The following is a 17050-nucleotide window of genomic DNA, read 5'->3' on the forward strand; positions in this document are numbered from 1 at the left end:
TCACCAAAACTTCATTACATAAGTAATACATTTTTACAAACTTTAAAAAGAGGATTGGGAAATATCTCCCTACCTAACATTAACTTTAATCACTATTGTAAACAATATTAAAAGTTATAAATATATATCAATCAAGATCTTTAGAGGTATTAACTGTGGTTTAATTACATATGTATGAGAGCTCATTCTTGTGTCAATCACTTTTATTTACTGATTAAAATTTGTACAGTACAGTTGTACAGAATATTGCAAGATTTTTTTTAGTTAAGTCTGGAAATTAATGATTAATTTATCTAAAAATAGATAGCATAGAATTATCTTAATCAATGGCTTAATTTTATACACCCGCCTTAAAAACCTCCCCCCCCCCCCCAACTCTTTATTTTAAGGGGTGTAAATTTATTTCCTTTACACCCCCTTGGAATTTATAGAGGGGTGTATCTGAGGGTGTAGGCTCTTGTCAAGAGGGTGGACATGGGTGGACACCTAGGGAGGTGTATCCATCCCTATTAATTTTACAAGGGTGGTGTAAACAACCCCTACACCAACCTTTTGCACGCCTTTGATCTTAACTATACTTTTAGAGTACATAATGTTGTAAATTCAGTAACTATTCTACAAAAATTATCTTCCTAAATTGATATATGATTTTCAGGGTAATCTCCGGTGGACTAAACATTAAAATTTTATGGAAAAAAAGATATCTTTGGAACATGCATGTCTTGAAATTATCCCCCCTTTGTACTCAATACGCATTATTAATTCTAAGTGCGTCAATTTTGCGTTTAAAGATACCCTTAGTTTAAGCATTAATTTCTCCAAAAAATGATGAAAAAAGATAAATATTTTTTTGATAAAATGATAAAAGTATATGTAAAATGAAATAACCAGCAAAAAAAATTACAAAATTACGTTAAATAGAACGAAAATTAGAGCGTTTTTTATGCCTTATAAAATGCGTATTTCTCATGAAAATTGTAACGATTTAGTGCAGTGAGTAAAATATTTACAAACTTCCCGCTTTTATAAGAAGCTAGAGCCTTTGTGGCTGTGGACCTGCTGAGAAGAGGGTTCTACTCACAGGTAGATAGATAGATAGATATGTTCAACTCTGTGGTTAATATTGGCTGTGGACCTGCCAAGGAGAGGGTTCTTCTCACAGGTAGATAGATACTTAAATAGATGGTAGGGTATATAAAGGGATGTTAAAGGTAGGTAGAGAGAGAGAGAGAGAGATAAATGGATGGAAATGAAGGTAAATAGATAGCTATATTGATTTCTTAGTAGATTGTTTTAGAAAAAGGTAGATAGTTAGAAAGGTAGATAGAATCATAGATAAATGGATGGATAGCTAGATAAATAGATGGATAGACAAATGGATAGATAGGTAGTAGATAGATAGATAATGGATGGATAGGTAGATAGATAGATAGATATATAGATAAATGGATGGAAAGGTAGCTAAATGTGCAGATAGAGAGAGAAATGGATGAAAAGGTAGATAGATAAATAAATAAATGGTACACCGACAAACGTCCTAATACGACAAACGTCCTACTAGGACAAACGTCCTACGCGACAAACGTCCTAAGCGACAAACGTCCTACCGCGACAAACGTCCTACTGCGACATCTCTTTAGTAAAACGTCCTAAAAATTTTCAAAAATTATGAAATAAAAAAAATCTTCCAAATTTAAGGACAAAATCCTGTAATTGTAAGAATACTTATCAATATAAAATTCAAAATGGCGATAAAACACAGGAAAATAATCTTTAACTGAAATTTATTTTTTAAATAACTTTAACCATAGGCTAAATTTTAAAAATCTGTCCGACAGTTTTCCCAAAGTCTGTGTTGGCTATCAAATGGTATGGTTTCGAACCCGATACATCCTTGCATTACAAAATTCGACCTTTAAATTTTTAGGACGTTTTACTTAAGAGATGTCGCAGTAAGACGTTTGTCGCTTAGGACGTTTGTCGCGTAGGACGTTTGTCGTAGTAGGACGTTTGTCGGTAAATTTATGGGTAAAAGGTAAATAAATATGTAGCATAATAAACTGATAGTTAGGTAGTTAGATAAATCATCGGAATCCCTAATATTTTCCTTCATATTTTCCCTAAAAATCACATACTGATAAAATGTACATAAAAGGAAATAGAGGAAAGTTTACTTTTGTGTTTAATTATTGCGGATGCTAAGAGTGACGTCACAACATATCTTATCTATTGGACATTATTGGACACAAAATTTTGACTAAAAGGAAAAATGAAGGTTGTCACAAACACTAAATTCTTGGAAGGATATGTGGAAATTTTGCAGAGCTGGATCTTTAAATCATTTCAATGGTGCGCCAAATCGGGGTGAGCTAACTTTCCACCAATGAGAGCACAACATTTTACGAAATCCCGCGCTGTGATTGGCTGAAATTCGGCGCACCCCGATTTGGCGCACCATTGAAATGATTTAAAGATCCAGCTTAGGTCTTACAGTAATAGAACTATGTTAAGAAAAAACAAATCTTGCCTAGCTAGTTCATAAAAGACTTTAAATACATTTTTAAGTTGTTTATTAAGTTGACATAAAGCATATTAAGTCGACCTCAAAAAGTCATTAAATGAGTTTATAGTCCCTTTCACAAAAAGTACCTTGTTGAGCATTGATAACCCCCCCCCCCTCCCCTCCGCGCTTGTATTCGACTTCGTTGAATTGTTTATTGCTTTATTTTAGACAGAAGTCCAACAGAATTAGAGCTCTCCAGAGATGGGTTTTTGAAAGATGAATGCCGCGTTTTTTCGATTCGCTAAGTTAAACATAGTATACAACTATTTATTTAATTATTTCGCTTTTGTTGGTACGGCCTTCATGGAAAAAATTTTTTTGCTGCATATTAATTAATGCATCTTTTTAGAGCTGTATTAGACATTATACAAATGGCTAAACTAATAATTTTGAAATTTTGAATTCTTAAGTTGTATACTCTGTTGAAATTCTATCGTCTTCGTTCAAGCAATCAATGTCTAAAAAATGTCAAAAAAACGCGGCATTCATCTTTCAAAAACCCATCTCAAGAATAGGCCCCCGTAAGGGTTAGTAAAGGAGAAAAACCACCCCCCCCCCCCCTTCCTTTTTAAAAATTATTTTAAAAAATGGGGGTTAACAATGCTCAACAATGCTTAACAATGCTTGTATCTTTAAACCTTCTTGCCCCTCTAACTTCAGAGGACAGTGAAAGTATATAAAAACGTGTCCATATAAATATTTCATTAGCATAGCAGTATGATAATAAATATAAAGGTATAGTTATATAACCCAACTGGAGGAGACCTTTTTTCGTCTGCTAGCAAGTAGTTTTCTGCTCTTTTGTAGTGGCTTTCCTATGTTTATATTTCCGACGCTATTGGAAGGTATTAAAAGACCCAATTGAATGCCAGTCCGGGTCATCACCCATTGCATTGGGTAGAGTTACATATAGCTATTATTTTACTAAAATAACATGATTAACTTAAATAATATGATATAAATACGACATTTGTTTAGGTCTGCACGCCGTGGCTGGTAGCTACTGTTATTGTTATCTATCTATCTAGGTCTGCACGCCGTAGCTGATATCAACTGTGATTGTTATCTATCTATCTATCTAGGTCTGCACGCCGTAGCTGATATCAACTGTGATTGTTATCTATCTATCTATCTAGGTCTGCACGCCGTGGCTGATATCTACTGTGATTCTTATCTATCTATCTAGGTCTGCACGCCGTGGCTGATATCTACTGTGATTATCTATCTATCTATCTATCTAGGTCTGCACGCCGTGGCTGATATCTACTGTGATTGTTATCTATCTATCTATCTAGGTCTGCACGCCGTGGCTGATATCTACTGTGATTATCTATCTATCTATCTATCTAGGTCTGCACGCCGTAGCTGATATCTACTGTGATTGTTATCTATCTATCTATCTAGGTCTGCACGCCGTGGCTGATATCTACTGTGATTATTATCTATCTATCTATCTAGGTCTGCACGCCGTGGCTGATATCTACTGTGATTATTATCTATCTATCTATCTAGGTCTGCACGCCGTGGCTGATATCTACTGTGATTATTATCTATCTATCTATCTAGGTCTGCACGCCGTGGCTGATATCTGCTGTGATTGTTATCTATCTATCTATCTAGGACTGCACGCCGTGGCTGATATCTACTGTGATTATTATCTATCTATCTATCTAGGTCTGCACGCCGTGGCTGATATCTACTGTGATTATTATCTATCTATCTATCTAGGTCTGCACGCCGTAGCTGATATCTACTGTGATTGTTATCTATCTGTCTAGGTCTGCACGCCGTGGCTAATATCTACTGTGATTATTATCTATCTATCTATCTAGGTCTGCACGCCGTGGCTGATATCTACTGTGATTGTTGTAAGACAACATTAGGATGGAAATATGAGCATGCCTTCGAGTCCAGCCAAAAGTACAAGGAGGGAAAATTCATCATTGAGTTGGCACACATGATAAAGGTTTGTTAGTTTACTTCAATAAAGCTTCCCTGATAATTAGCTTAACTAAACTTATAATAAATGTTACTTTGTGCTTGGAGCCAAGAAAGACAAAAAATGTTATTTGGTATTCATAAGGCACTTTTCAAAATATACCTGGATTTACCTTTATACCTATGCCTTTTAAAAAGTCATTAAATTTTATAACTGTACCTTTCACACAATTAAAAAGAGAGGTAAAAGCTTTAGGGTTGCCCCCCCCCCCCCCCCCCTCCTCCTAAGAATTAGGTTTTAAGGTAAACTACTCTTGAATGAAAATGTATAAGATTAAACCCAGTTTTGTTAGCCCTGAGGGGCCGAAGGCTTGGTCTAACAAAACTTGTATGCTAAACATAATTTTTTAGTATTGCTGAAAATAGGTTTTAATACAGCGGACATTAATCGGTTTGTAAGTCATATTGGAAAAGCTTATGATGCCCATTAACCATCTTTATTTAAAGCTATAGGTATAATTATATGTCCTGTTTCAAGTCTCTAATTAGATTACAAGCTTTCATAACCTATATCTACCTTTAATATTACATAACCAATATGATAAATATGTACATAGTTGTATCAATGTACTATTTTATTTGTATTTATCAGTATGATTCTATTACATATTACATACAAATACACTCTAAACAAAGAGACATTTGTTGACATTATAAATACTTCTTTTATAAAAACCTTCAAACTTATATTTATAAAAACTCTATACCTCATATTAAATGTCTTTCACTTTTTTTGATAAAATTAAAGCTCAAAGTTTAACAGGTGTTGTATATTTGTGTTGTGTAAAACTACCCATGGATCATAATGGATAAGACAATGGATGATAAATTGATGTATAATGCACATCTCCAGAAAAATTTCCTCATCTGCTGTAGAGTAATTTGGTTGGATATTACAAGTTTGGAAGCATTAGTAAAAGTGTCTAAAGTTTTAGGGCAACAAATATTGATACCATTGTACTTTTCAACCCAATATCCCCTCCCTCCCTGTGTAAACCAAAGTTGATTATGATATATATTGGCTGGGTCACTTACCAAGCCCTAGAATTTTCTCAAATAATGAATATGAAACTTTTTATCCTTTTAGCTAACTTCAATTTTAGTTCTTAGCATTTACTGAATATAAAGAATTACTAAACTTCTTAAAAATGAAAAAGGATTACACACTATAGCTTATTTTGTAAGGGGTTGGAAAGGGTTCAAAATCTCAATTCAAAATACTTAAATTTGTTTAGCTTGAATAACCTACTAATAGCAAGGATGAGTTGCTGTGTTGTGTGAATGTCCAAAGCTCACACACTCTATAATTAGATTTATGTAACACTAAAAGGCAAGTCTAGTGTTCAAATACAAAGTTTTTGGATTAAAACTATTTTATTTATGTCTATTATGCAAATGGCTTAACAGTATTTTTCAAACAGAAAGGTAAATTGTAAAGAAAGGGTCATTTTTGGCGTATTTTTCATTTTGTGTTAGCGTTTAGTCAATCTGTTCTTAATTATGAAGATTTCATGAATATTAATTTGGTCAAGATTAACTACAGTTTGACTTACTAAGCGCATTTGACTGAGCTCTAACACAATTTATTTTGTAAAGTAAGCGAAAAAGTGACCCCTTTGTACTCTTTACATCCTTCAATTTTTTTAGAATACTCAATAATTTGAATCAGTTCCAATGTATTAACTTTCTTAAAAATTTGAGAATTGTAGGTTCAGATTTTTTTTCATAAAGTAAATTATTACACACACCTTTTAAATATTAAAACAAATACATGATTTGAATTTTCATAAAACTAGCTCTAAATGGCCTTGACTTTTTAAAAAGTACCTTTTGACTTTATGCTACTAGGCAATAGTTCAGAGATTCCTTTTAGTCTATTTTTTCTGTATTATACAAAGATATATATCAATCTATTTATATTTTTACAGCTAGCTTTGTTATCTTTTACATTATGCTATCTTTAATGTGTCTTTTTTGGTTGAGTTTATAAGATCTAAACATCTTGAAAACAAGAAGAACTTTTTATTAAAGAAAAAATTTCCACTCCTTAAACCTGTCTCCTATGAAGTAATATTGGAATTATAACCTGTTCTTTATACGAAAAGAATTTATGAAAGTTTTTTTATGTCAAATGTATATTACTAAATTTAAATTGTACCTTTATTTGAAGTGTTTGTTTGTCAATGTAACTATAGGTAAGGTTTTATGTAAAATATTTGTGTAACAAATGACAAACTAATAATATAACTTTTTCAAAAATTTTAGATTTTCTTTTGACTTTTGTTACTATTGCTTGAAGACCTAACTAAATTAAAAATTACTTTCACAACAGAAATTCTGAGATATTCTGTTTATTTTTAAAAGAGTTGTAAAGTTTATAGTCAACCAGAAATTGATAAATGAAAAGTTTCTGAACTAATAAAAATCATCTTTTTCTTGTAGGAGAATGGCTGGGAGAAGGAGGAGGTGGGTGGTGGAGGTGGTCGGACCAGCTAGAAAACACACTGCCCCCTTAGTAATAGCTCACAATAATAATAGCACAGCCCAACATCAACATCTATACCACTGCGCTAAATTATTCAAAGGTAACTATCTTGCAGTAACTTCTATTACTTTACAAAAAGACTGTTCTTATTAGGGATAATTTGATATACATCCCCAATGATGATACACAAAATTACTCCTTCTGTAGATTAGAATCAGTGGTTGAAACGTTCGGACATTAATCAAATGAACCAACCAATTGAAATCTGAAAGTCCCTAAAGTTGTTAAGCAAACAAATAAGAAAACGTTATTATAAAACTTTGAGGACTAGTGTAATAAATAGCTCCCTTCCTGGTACTTACTTGAGTATTTTTTATAAAACAGTATGATTACCATATTTATAGTTGGAAGCAGACAACCCACTCCCCTCTGTTGTCAAACCTAATCCTCTTATTCATTTACACCCCTCTCCAAAAAAACATTTTAGTGGGTGTCTTTAATAATGTTCAAAACTAATAAATTTTAAACATTACCAATGTTTGTTTTTTCAGATTTGAAAATTTGAAAGCTACAGATCACCATTCAGAAAAAGAGAAACCATTTTATGTTAAAGAAAACAATTTTAATAATAGAACTTCAATCATCAATTTACAAATATATAAACAAAATCTTTTCATATACATAAAAAAATTATTTAAACCATGTGTAAAGTGACAAAATAAAACCTTTGTACTGGACTAAAGCGCACACTGCTAAAAACTAGTTTTAACTAATTTAAAACCGGTTTCAAAATCAAGATTGTGTGTTTAATTTAATTCAGTTGATTTGCTGCTTTTGTCAGGAGTGTTTTTACTAAACACATTGTGATACTTTAAGCCACTCAACAGGTCAGCTGATTAATAAACAATCTCAGTCCTCATTTATCCGATGAAGCTGTTTAAACCTACTATTTTAACAACTCAGAAACAAGAATAAGATAAAACCAAGCGCAAAGCTGCCAATGGCAAAAAGTTTAGAGAAATATGTTTTCCCCAGACCACAAAAAATGTTTAAGCAGTTCATTTTAGTGTAAGATTAACATTTAGATGGGAGACAACTCCCATCCAAATAATCTCAACACAGCCCCTGCTTCAAACATACTCATTCTTTAAAGGTTGAGACTGTGATAAAATTGGGTCTGGCAAAACTTTTTCATTTATGTTGAATATTTGTGAGAAAGCCTAATTTTTCAGTGAAAATGATTAGTAAAATTAGGTAATTCAGTGTTGTAAGAACTATGTTATATCTATAGTGTGCTTTAGGTTCCACAGAGGTGGGTTTTTAAATAAAGGAAATATACGTTTAGGTTTATGTTTTATGTTTTAAGATGAGAAATGCCGCGACAATAAACAATTTCGCGGCTTTTTTGCATTTGAAGTTTCCAACTTAGAATAAAAAACTATAAAAATAAGTACATTTTTCTATAAATGCATTTATTTTGATTCTAAGTTAGCAACCTCGAATGCGAAAATGCCGTAAATTGTTTATTGTCACGGTATTTCTCATCTTAAAACATAATTTCCTTGATTTAAAAACCCAGTTCAGTTTATGATAACCACTTCTTCCCTCCAAAACATCTTTTCATCAATTTAGGATAGATATAGGTTCATAATGATTTAGCAAAATTTTTATCCATTAAATTTTAAATAAAACCTAATTCTTAAAATTAGAAAATTAACTTTAGTATCAGCATTTAATTTCATTTACAAATCATTTCTTCTAAGACCTGAGGTTTTGAATCATTTCATCTATCATTTAGTCTTTTAAAACTTAGATTTAATGTTTTAAAATATATTTCCCATGTATGTAAAATGTATTATTTTCAGTAAATGAGCCAAAGTAAAATAAAAAAAACAACTTTTTGTCTATCTTATCCAGTATAGTTTGCACATTTGTGGCTACTTTGGCTCAGTTCAATTAATTTTGCTTGCTTCTACGTGATTTTATGCTAATCTAAAGACTGTTTCATCCAAAAATTTTATCTGTTCCTATTGCGGTGTTTAAATGTTTATATTAAGTTTTTCAAAGATGTATTTGGGAGAAAATTTATTAAAGGTAGCTATATAATATTCAAGATGGATTTCATAATAGTTTTTGTCCCTTTATAATTTTTACTTTAAAAGCAAAACGAAAATATTTTGTAAGTTTATTCTTTATTACAAGTTTAAGATTTCCTAAAATTTACCTGTTTTGAGGTCCATCTTGAACATAATTTAGATTTATCTTATACTAATTTTATATAGAAAATTTACTTCTAGTGCTGCTAACTTAAAAAGTAGACATTTTTCTTCTTATATCTCTAAAACTTGTCTCTATTATCAATTTTAATAGTTGTGTACACTTTGACACTATCACCCAGTATATTACTGACAGAATTGTTATGTAGTATCTACCTATATATATCATTATTCTAAGATTAAAATGTCTTACAACTTTGTTTTTTTAATGACTAAACTTCTGCAACAAAAAGGAACCTAAACAGAATTTATTTTGTCTTCAAATCATAAGTATTTTTTAAAAAATATTTTATTATGTTCTGTATTGATAACAATAATTATACAGTAAGGTGTAAAAAGGTATTACACCTTTTGTTTCAACAACTAAATATGTTATTGTTTTAATGTTAAAACAGTAAGGTTCAAATAGGTTTACTTAAAATGCCATTTCTGCACATCTTTTCATCAATGGAGAATAATCAAGAAAACAGAGATTATAAAAGACAAATTTGTAAGCCATTTTAATATATACACACCTAACACACATTTCTTCACATAATTGTTGTGTATTTGTGTAATGCAAAGACGACATATTTTCTCCAGTTGTTACTTGTCTTTCATAATTATATATATTGTTATATTAAACCCTATCCTAATGTCTAATTAAAACTAAATTTTAGTCAGGAAGAAATTAAATTTAATTAAAGTGGATTTAATTTGATACTTTATATTTGGAGAACTTTGAACTACAAAATGATCTTGGCCTTGTAAATTTAAAAATTAAATAAATGAAACCACTTTAGATATTTTACTTTTCTGTAATAATTTTGACCATTAGATCTTCCAAACAGAAATTCAATTCTTTTTCTAGTTTTTCATCTCTTTTCATTTGGCAAAAAATGCGCTATTTTTGATACTGTTCTTTTCTCATCTAAAAAGTTTAGATCCTAAATACTCTATTGTAATTTATAATCTGAAATTGCTGTGAATTATGTTTTAGTACTTAGTTTTCTATATTCATAGTTAATAAAATGTGATCTTTTAAAATTAGTATCTGGTGTTGCGGAAATATTATTATTTGGACTTCTACTTATTTTCAAATTCTCAAAGCAAGGAGTAATTTCAGATTATAGTAGTTGTTTTAATTCTTAAAATTTTATCTAAAAAAACTATAAAAAAAATGTTTGTGTATATTGTAAAATAACGCTTAACTCTATTCCTATAGGGAACAATTCTTAGCTTGATAATTATAGTTAGCAACATTATTACTGAGTAGTAACTTTTACAAATTAAAAGCTCATCCCTTTATTGATAAATAGATGTCAAATTTAAACAAATTTCTTTATTTTATTTCTTTTAACAATAGGTATAACACAAATTTTTCCTATATATTACCAATTATAAACAAGTTGTAAACATATTAAAGCATTTTATAATTAAAAGCCAATAAATTAAATATTTTTTTGATACCAACTAAATCATCTGACATCAACTTTTTTTGATAAACAATCATCCACATAAACATTTTAAATTTATCTAGCATTTCCAAATAAATATAAAATCTTTGTTTCATGCTTTTTTGTTCAATATAAGCTTGGATGTAGGATTGTATATAATCTTTGAAAATTATTGTTTGTATCTAGTGTACATAAAAATTAAAATGTACTTAAAATGACACAAAATTTCTCGTCGTACACTTATACCCTTCTCCTTTTCCCTCCTCTCATATTTCATAACAAATACAAGAAAACTTGTTTTTAAACTCATATTTGTACAGTAATAATAAGCGCCAGTTAAACTTGTGTATTGTAACTGTAAGGTCTGTAATGGCCTAGTGTGTATTATATTACTGAGATGGCTTTATTTGTTAATGCAAGTTGTCTGTAAATTTGTCTGATGCTTTGATATTTTTTAGTGAACATCCCAGTGATTGCTAGGTTCATTTCCTAGCATTCTACACTTTAATGTTGATATTAAGTAATTCACTTTCGAACATAAATTAACTATTTCAGTTTTGAATTTCAACTAGTTCAAATAAAAAATTATTCATTGTGTGCAAATAAAATTTTTTGTATCAACATTAAACTCCCCTGTAAAGCAGCTCCTTCCAAAAATTTGAAAAACCTTACAACATGTCCATTCTTGTACTATCATTATATTTTATTTGTAATTAGTATTATGTCTGGAGCAATCACTAGAGGTGAATGGAGATTTATTTCTGATAACTTGAAGTTGTTTCTAAGGCTTATAATTTTTGTATTGTTACAGTAAAATTTAAGCTATGCAAAGCAAAAAATATAAAATTACAACAGTAAAAGATTGGTTTAAAATGACTACTGATTATATGATCACATGACATCAGATTCTGATCATTATCTTGTACAATAAGCTTTTCATGTAAAATTATTCCTTTTTTTAGCTGTAACAATACTTTAACTGTTGGTTTTAGAAACTGCTTTTTATGATTGTATGTGGCTGTGATAATGAGAGTGAATATGTGAATAAAAACTAACTTTATATTTATAGTTTTAGATTACTTTTTATATAGCAAACATTTGTAGACACCCAGTTCTCGTTATTTATATATTTGTTTAAGGTAAGAATTAACAATTTGGGGAGAAATTTGTAGGAATAAAGTTCATGGTAAATAAGTTATAATTACATTTAAATTTTATTCATCCCCTAAAACCTAATAAACTTAAATAACATTTTTCTATTTTTATAATAATCTTTATAGGCAATCTGACCTAGACAAATTGATGAAATAATAATGTTTTAGGTAATCTTACCATATGACAACATAAATTTAATTCTTTACTAATAAATTAGTTATGTATGTACTATGTATGTATGTTTGAAAGTTAATTGTATCTATAAATTATAATTAGACACCTTTTGTACAATTTTGTTATATCTACTATAATCTATTAATAATTATAGCATTTCTTCTCCTTTAATGTCTGCCTATTTAAAAACTTTGAATTCTAAGATTAAACTTTCAAAGATAATATTAGTAGCAAAATTTTTAGTATTACATTTTTTCTTTTAAAATTAATCTTTAAAAATAATGAACTTCTTTTCCTATCTCTCAATACTTTAAAAATAGACTGAATTCAGTTAAAATTAATATTTAAAAAAAATAAGACTAAAATTTTAAATTTATCGAGCCTTTTTATAGACTGTTTTAATTAATTTAATTTAACATTTAATCAAAATATCTTAATTTTAACTAAAGAATTAAACTATAGAAATAGAATATAGTTGTTGATTTGTCTAAAGTATGTTCTAACTGTCCTATATACTATTAGTCTTTCTTTCTCTATCAATTGTAAAAGCAATATACTTTTTCCTCTCTCTTTACCATAAACATCTTTTTAAAAATTTACTTAGAAATGTAGGATTATTTTCACAATAATTTTATTTTCTCGTATTCATTCGAATCTGGTGGATAGGAACCGGTTCTTATCCATACGAAAAAACTATGTCTAGCATCGTATTATATCCAGTTTTCTACGAATATAAAAATGTACAATCATAAGATTAAAGCCAGTTTTTTTTAGCCCGTGCCTTCGGCACCTAGGGGCTAAAAAACTGGTTTTAATCTTATAGTTGTACATTCTATATCCGCGACAAAACCGTTTATTATACGATGCGAGAAAAAACTATTTTTTTTTATTTTAACACAATATTTAAAGAGAGAGGATAACTATTAATTTTTAATGAAAATTAAATTTCTTTCTTATGATCTCTACATATTTTTCTGTTAAAGTAAGAATGAAAGAATTGCTCCAAGATTATTTTTAGATCTTTAAGCAAAAAAAGGCTTTTAAATAGTGTTCTTGTCCAAATGAACTTTTTAATCAACCAGTCAAAGGCAAACAAAAGTTTTTGTTTAAGAAAAAAAGACCATTTTTGCTTAATGAACAAAAATAGTACATAGAAATTTTGAGTAAAAAATAAATGTTTTTTTGTGATTGCTAAACTATTTGTCTCTTTTGTTTAAGACAGATGGAAAATTTCTTTATAATAATATGAATATAAAAATAAACAGCAATGCTGAAATAAATGTTGTTATCATACAATTATTTGCAATTGTTTTTTTTTTTTTATTAAGCGAAGACACTCTGCAAGTTATTTTGATATTTTGTTAATTTTGATAAATCAACTGAATTTGCTTAAAAAGGTGTCAGAGTTTGATTTGTTTTAATTCTCTCCTTTATATTCTTATCTCAGAATTTTACTAAGTATTGTAAAAACAACGATGACAACATCCAAAAAAGCAAAGATCTGAAATGGAAGAACAAACGAACCTTAACACTTGTAGAGTGTCAGAACTGAATAGGCAGAATATAAGTCTAAACAAAATTGAAATTACATTTTTTGCAAAATTGTTTAACTATAACAGGATACTGTTTTTGGACAAATCATACTGAACCACTCCAGGAATCACCATCATCCATGCCAAGCGTGGACATTTATGAACTTAATTTTTTTTTTCTAAATTATTTTCTTCTTATCAATTTTGTTGTTGACTAATGCACAGTAAGTTTTGCATTGATAGGCTTGTTTACCTAAAGCTTAGAAGTCTACATGTTATTTTTAAATTAGTTCTTTCCCTCGAAGTGTCAGTCGAGCACTGACTACCAAGTTTTAAAAAAATTATAAATGAGGGTGGATAGTTTGTAACTTTTCTGCCTAAAAACTGCTAAGGGCCAAAACCCAGCATGGACTATACCTGTGGTATCCTAACCCGGAAAGGCTACCCATTACCCAATAAATCCTAACCTAAACTGATCTAAAGAACATAAAGCAAATCTTTTACCCACCTACTACTTTAATTTACCAACTATTTCAAAATAATAGAAGGGGGTTTCTGTGCTCAACAAGGCAATTTAAAGGAAAATTTATATAAATTTTCTAATCTTTAATCTAGCAATAAAACAATAAAACACTGATAACAATATTCTATAAATTTAGTTTCAATTTCTGCCATTAGAGTTTTATTTATCATAAATCAGAACACATTTTTAAAAATCTTTTTTAGAAATAAATAGATATTTTCAAAGTGTAATTTATATATTTTGCAGTATTAAAAGTTTGAAAGGCAATGGTCTAGTTAAGGAATTGTATCAAATCAACCCACAAAAAGTAGGAATAGATTTTTATAATTCTGATAATTTGTAACATTGCGATAATTACCATACACATGTTTAGATGTTTCTCTGGCGTGACCCAGTAGATATTATTTTATTTACGGGATATAATCCCTATTTACTACCTAGTTTCAGTGGTGGGGACGCTTGTCGTCTGCTAGCAAATTGCATTTTGCTCTTTTGAGACTTAACAGTGTTAATATATCCAACTATATTGGTTGATATTCATACAGTTATTTTACCCCTGCATAAAGTTGTTTAACCCCTGTCCCCTATATTGTACAGTAATCATTTCTCTTAATATCTACACATTCATTTTTTAGTAGCAAAGCTACTCTAACAGTCCGTAACGCTATGGGGAAAATGATAATCTCAGCTGCTGTTGAAACAAGACTTGGTCCGTCAGTCTGGCATTCATGTTATGAAAATATACACCTTTAAAAACGCATGTGTAAGGTTCCATGTTATTTTTTTTGTTTAATGTATGTATTACAGTTTATTGTTATTTTTCAACATAAATATTGTTTAGCTAACTATCATATATGGACACTAGCGGCTTCGCCCCTAGCCTCTAGGGGCTTTGCCCCAAGAGGTATAATTACATCTTCTATTACTTACCCAGCAGAACGGATCGAAAATTTTCGCACCTACCCAGCAGGAAAACATTTTCTCGTTTAAATAACGAATTCGCAAAATTCTTAAAAAAAAACAGTCTAATGTATTCTCAAGAAAATTACTACTGGTGCTGCTCATAGTCTAATGTGTTCTCAAGTTTTTTGAGGGGGTAAATTTTCATTTTTGAGGGGTTTGGGGGTGTCCCACTCCCCAAGAAAATAGCTGAAACCACCACAGGACCGTATATATACCATGAAGATTAGAATCCAATCGGTTCAGTGGTTACCGAGATCTTAAGCTTCAGACGGACGGACAGACAGACGGACGGACAGACAGACGGACGGACAGACAGACGGACGGACAGACATCAAGCTACTTTGTATTATATATATTTATCTTCGTGACCTTTAACACATCTGCTTTATTTTATGCCTTATCAAAAGTAGTTTTTCAACTTTGATAACACAAAGTCCAAGTTTTGTCCGCAAGATGTCTCCTTTTTTTTATAAAAAATTGCTTTTTATGATTATTCACACACATAAACAACATTTTATTTTAATTCATTTGTATAATTTGCTTGCCAAATCTAATTTATTATTAGATAAAAATATTCTTAATATAAAATTTTTAAAAATTATTTGAAAAATTGTATTCTTTTATATATATAACATCATTACATGCCTTCATTAGTTCCATCAGACCATACACAAGTTCCTTCTTGTTTTACTTTTTAGCTGGATGATAAGTCCATATTTCTTAGTTAAAGTAGCTTACCTATCAGTATCAATTTCTCAAACGGACGAGACTGCTGTCCATGACACTTTAATGTCAGGTTCTACAACCCAGAATAACTAAGGGGAACCAAATCTTTCGGGGTATGAGGTTAAGTAGCAGACATCCAACTCTTTATTTGCATCCTTCTTGTTTTACTTTTTAGCTGGATGTTAAGTCCATATTTCTTAGTTAAACTTTCTATGGGTCCAAGAAAATTTTAAACACTCAAAAAGAAAAATCACGACGAAAATATAACAACACCCCCCCCCCCCCCTAAAAAAATGGAATCCTTATAATAAAGTAAAGGATGTTTGTCTGTTTGTCTGTACCGAAGGATCTCCGTAACCGCTGAACCGATCGGGTTCTCCTTTACAGGATAGCTTATCATAGGTCCCGGGAACCACCACCCTCCCAAGAAATTTTTTTTAACACAAATTAAAAAAACGACCCCCCCCCCCATAAAAAATGGCTTATCAAATTCGACTCTCCCCTCCTCAAGTGCCCCTAGAGGCCTCTAGGGGCGTAGCCGCTAGTTATAAAGAAAGCAGGATGAATAATAATATTGCATAATAACATAACCTATAAAAAGTTGGCAGGACGACAGAGATTGGTTGTAACCAAAACATGAATGCTCTCATGTTAGGGTTAGGATGGTGTTTCGAAATTTTAAAACTCAGCATGACCATTAAAGAGACGAACTGTATTGTTTATTTTCAAATTAAAAATCTTTCATTTAAATTTCTTCTGTATACTAGTCACTAGCGACTAAGCCCCTAGAGGCCTCTAGGGGCACTTGAGAGGGGGTAGTTGAATCCCAAAACTATTTTTTTAAATTAAACGAATTTTGGGAGGTGAAGGAGGGGTCGACCCCTCCCCCCTCTAATCCCATTTTTTTTGGGGGGGGGGTAATTTCTAGGAGCGATTTCTATTGGAAGGGTGGTGGTACCCTCCCCCAAAATAGTTATAAACTTTCCCGGGACCTATGGGAAGCTGCCCTGTTAAGGAGAACCCGATCAGTTCAGCGGTTAGCGAGATCCTTCGGTACAGACACACAGACCAGACAGACAAACACACACCCTGTTACTTTTCCGTGGGAAACTACATGAAACAGTATAGGATTTTAAACTACATGTTGGCACCGAGGTGCCGAAGGCGAGCGCCTGGCACGACAAACAAGAGTTAATTCTAAGATTTTTATTTATTTTTC

General features: G+C 30.7%; 1 protein-coding gene across 2 annotated transcripts in view; it reads left to right on the top strand.

The window, feature by feature from the left end:
- The window catches only part of Ypel (Yippee-like), a 130856-nt gene extending 117473 nt beyond the window's left edge, over nucleotides 1-13383 (top strand). Inside the window, exons 9-11 of one of the 2 annotated variants that reach the window (XM_080171639.1) lie at nucleotides 4396-4529; nucleotides 7004-7146; nucleotides 7598-13383. In XM_080171639.1, the coding sequence (XP_080027765.1) occupies nucleotides 4396-4529; nucleotides 7004-7057 (188 nt within the window). In that variant the 3' untranslated portion in view covers nucleotides 7058-7146; nucleotides 7598-13383. The remainder of the gene's footprint in view (nucleotides 1-4395; nucleotides 4530-7003; nucleotides 7147-7597) is intronic. The other variant, XM_080171640.1, reaches the window with a different exon arrangement.
- The last annotated feature ends 3667 nt before the right edge of the window (nucleotides 13384-17050 follow it).

This window comes from Acartia tonsa, chromosome 9 (assembly GCF_053477335.1).
Source record: "Acartia tonsa isolate MP-2025a chromosome 9, ASM5347733v1, whole genome shotgun sequence".
Classification (NCBI taxonomy): Eukaryota; Metazoa; Arthropoda; class Copepoda; order Calanoida; family Acartiidae; genus Acartia; species Acartia tonsa.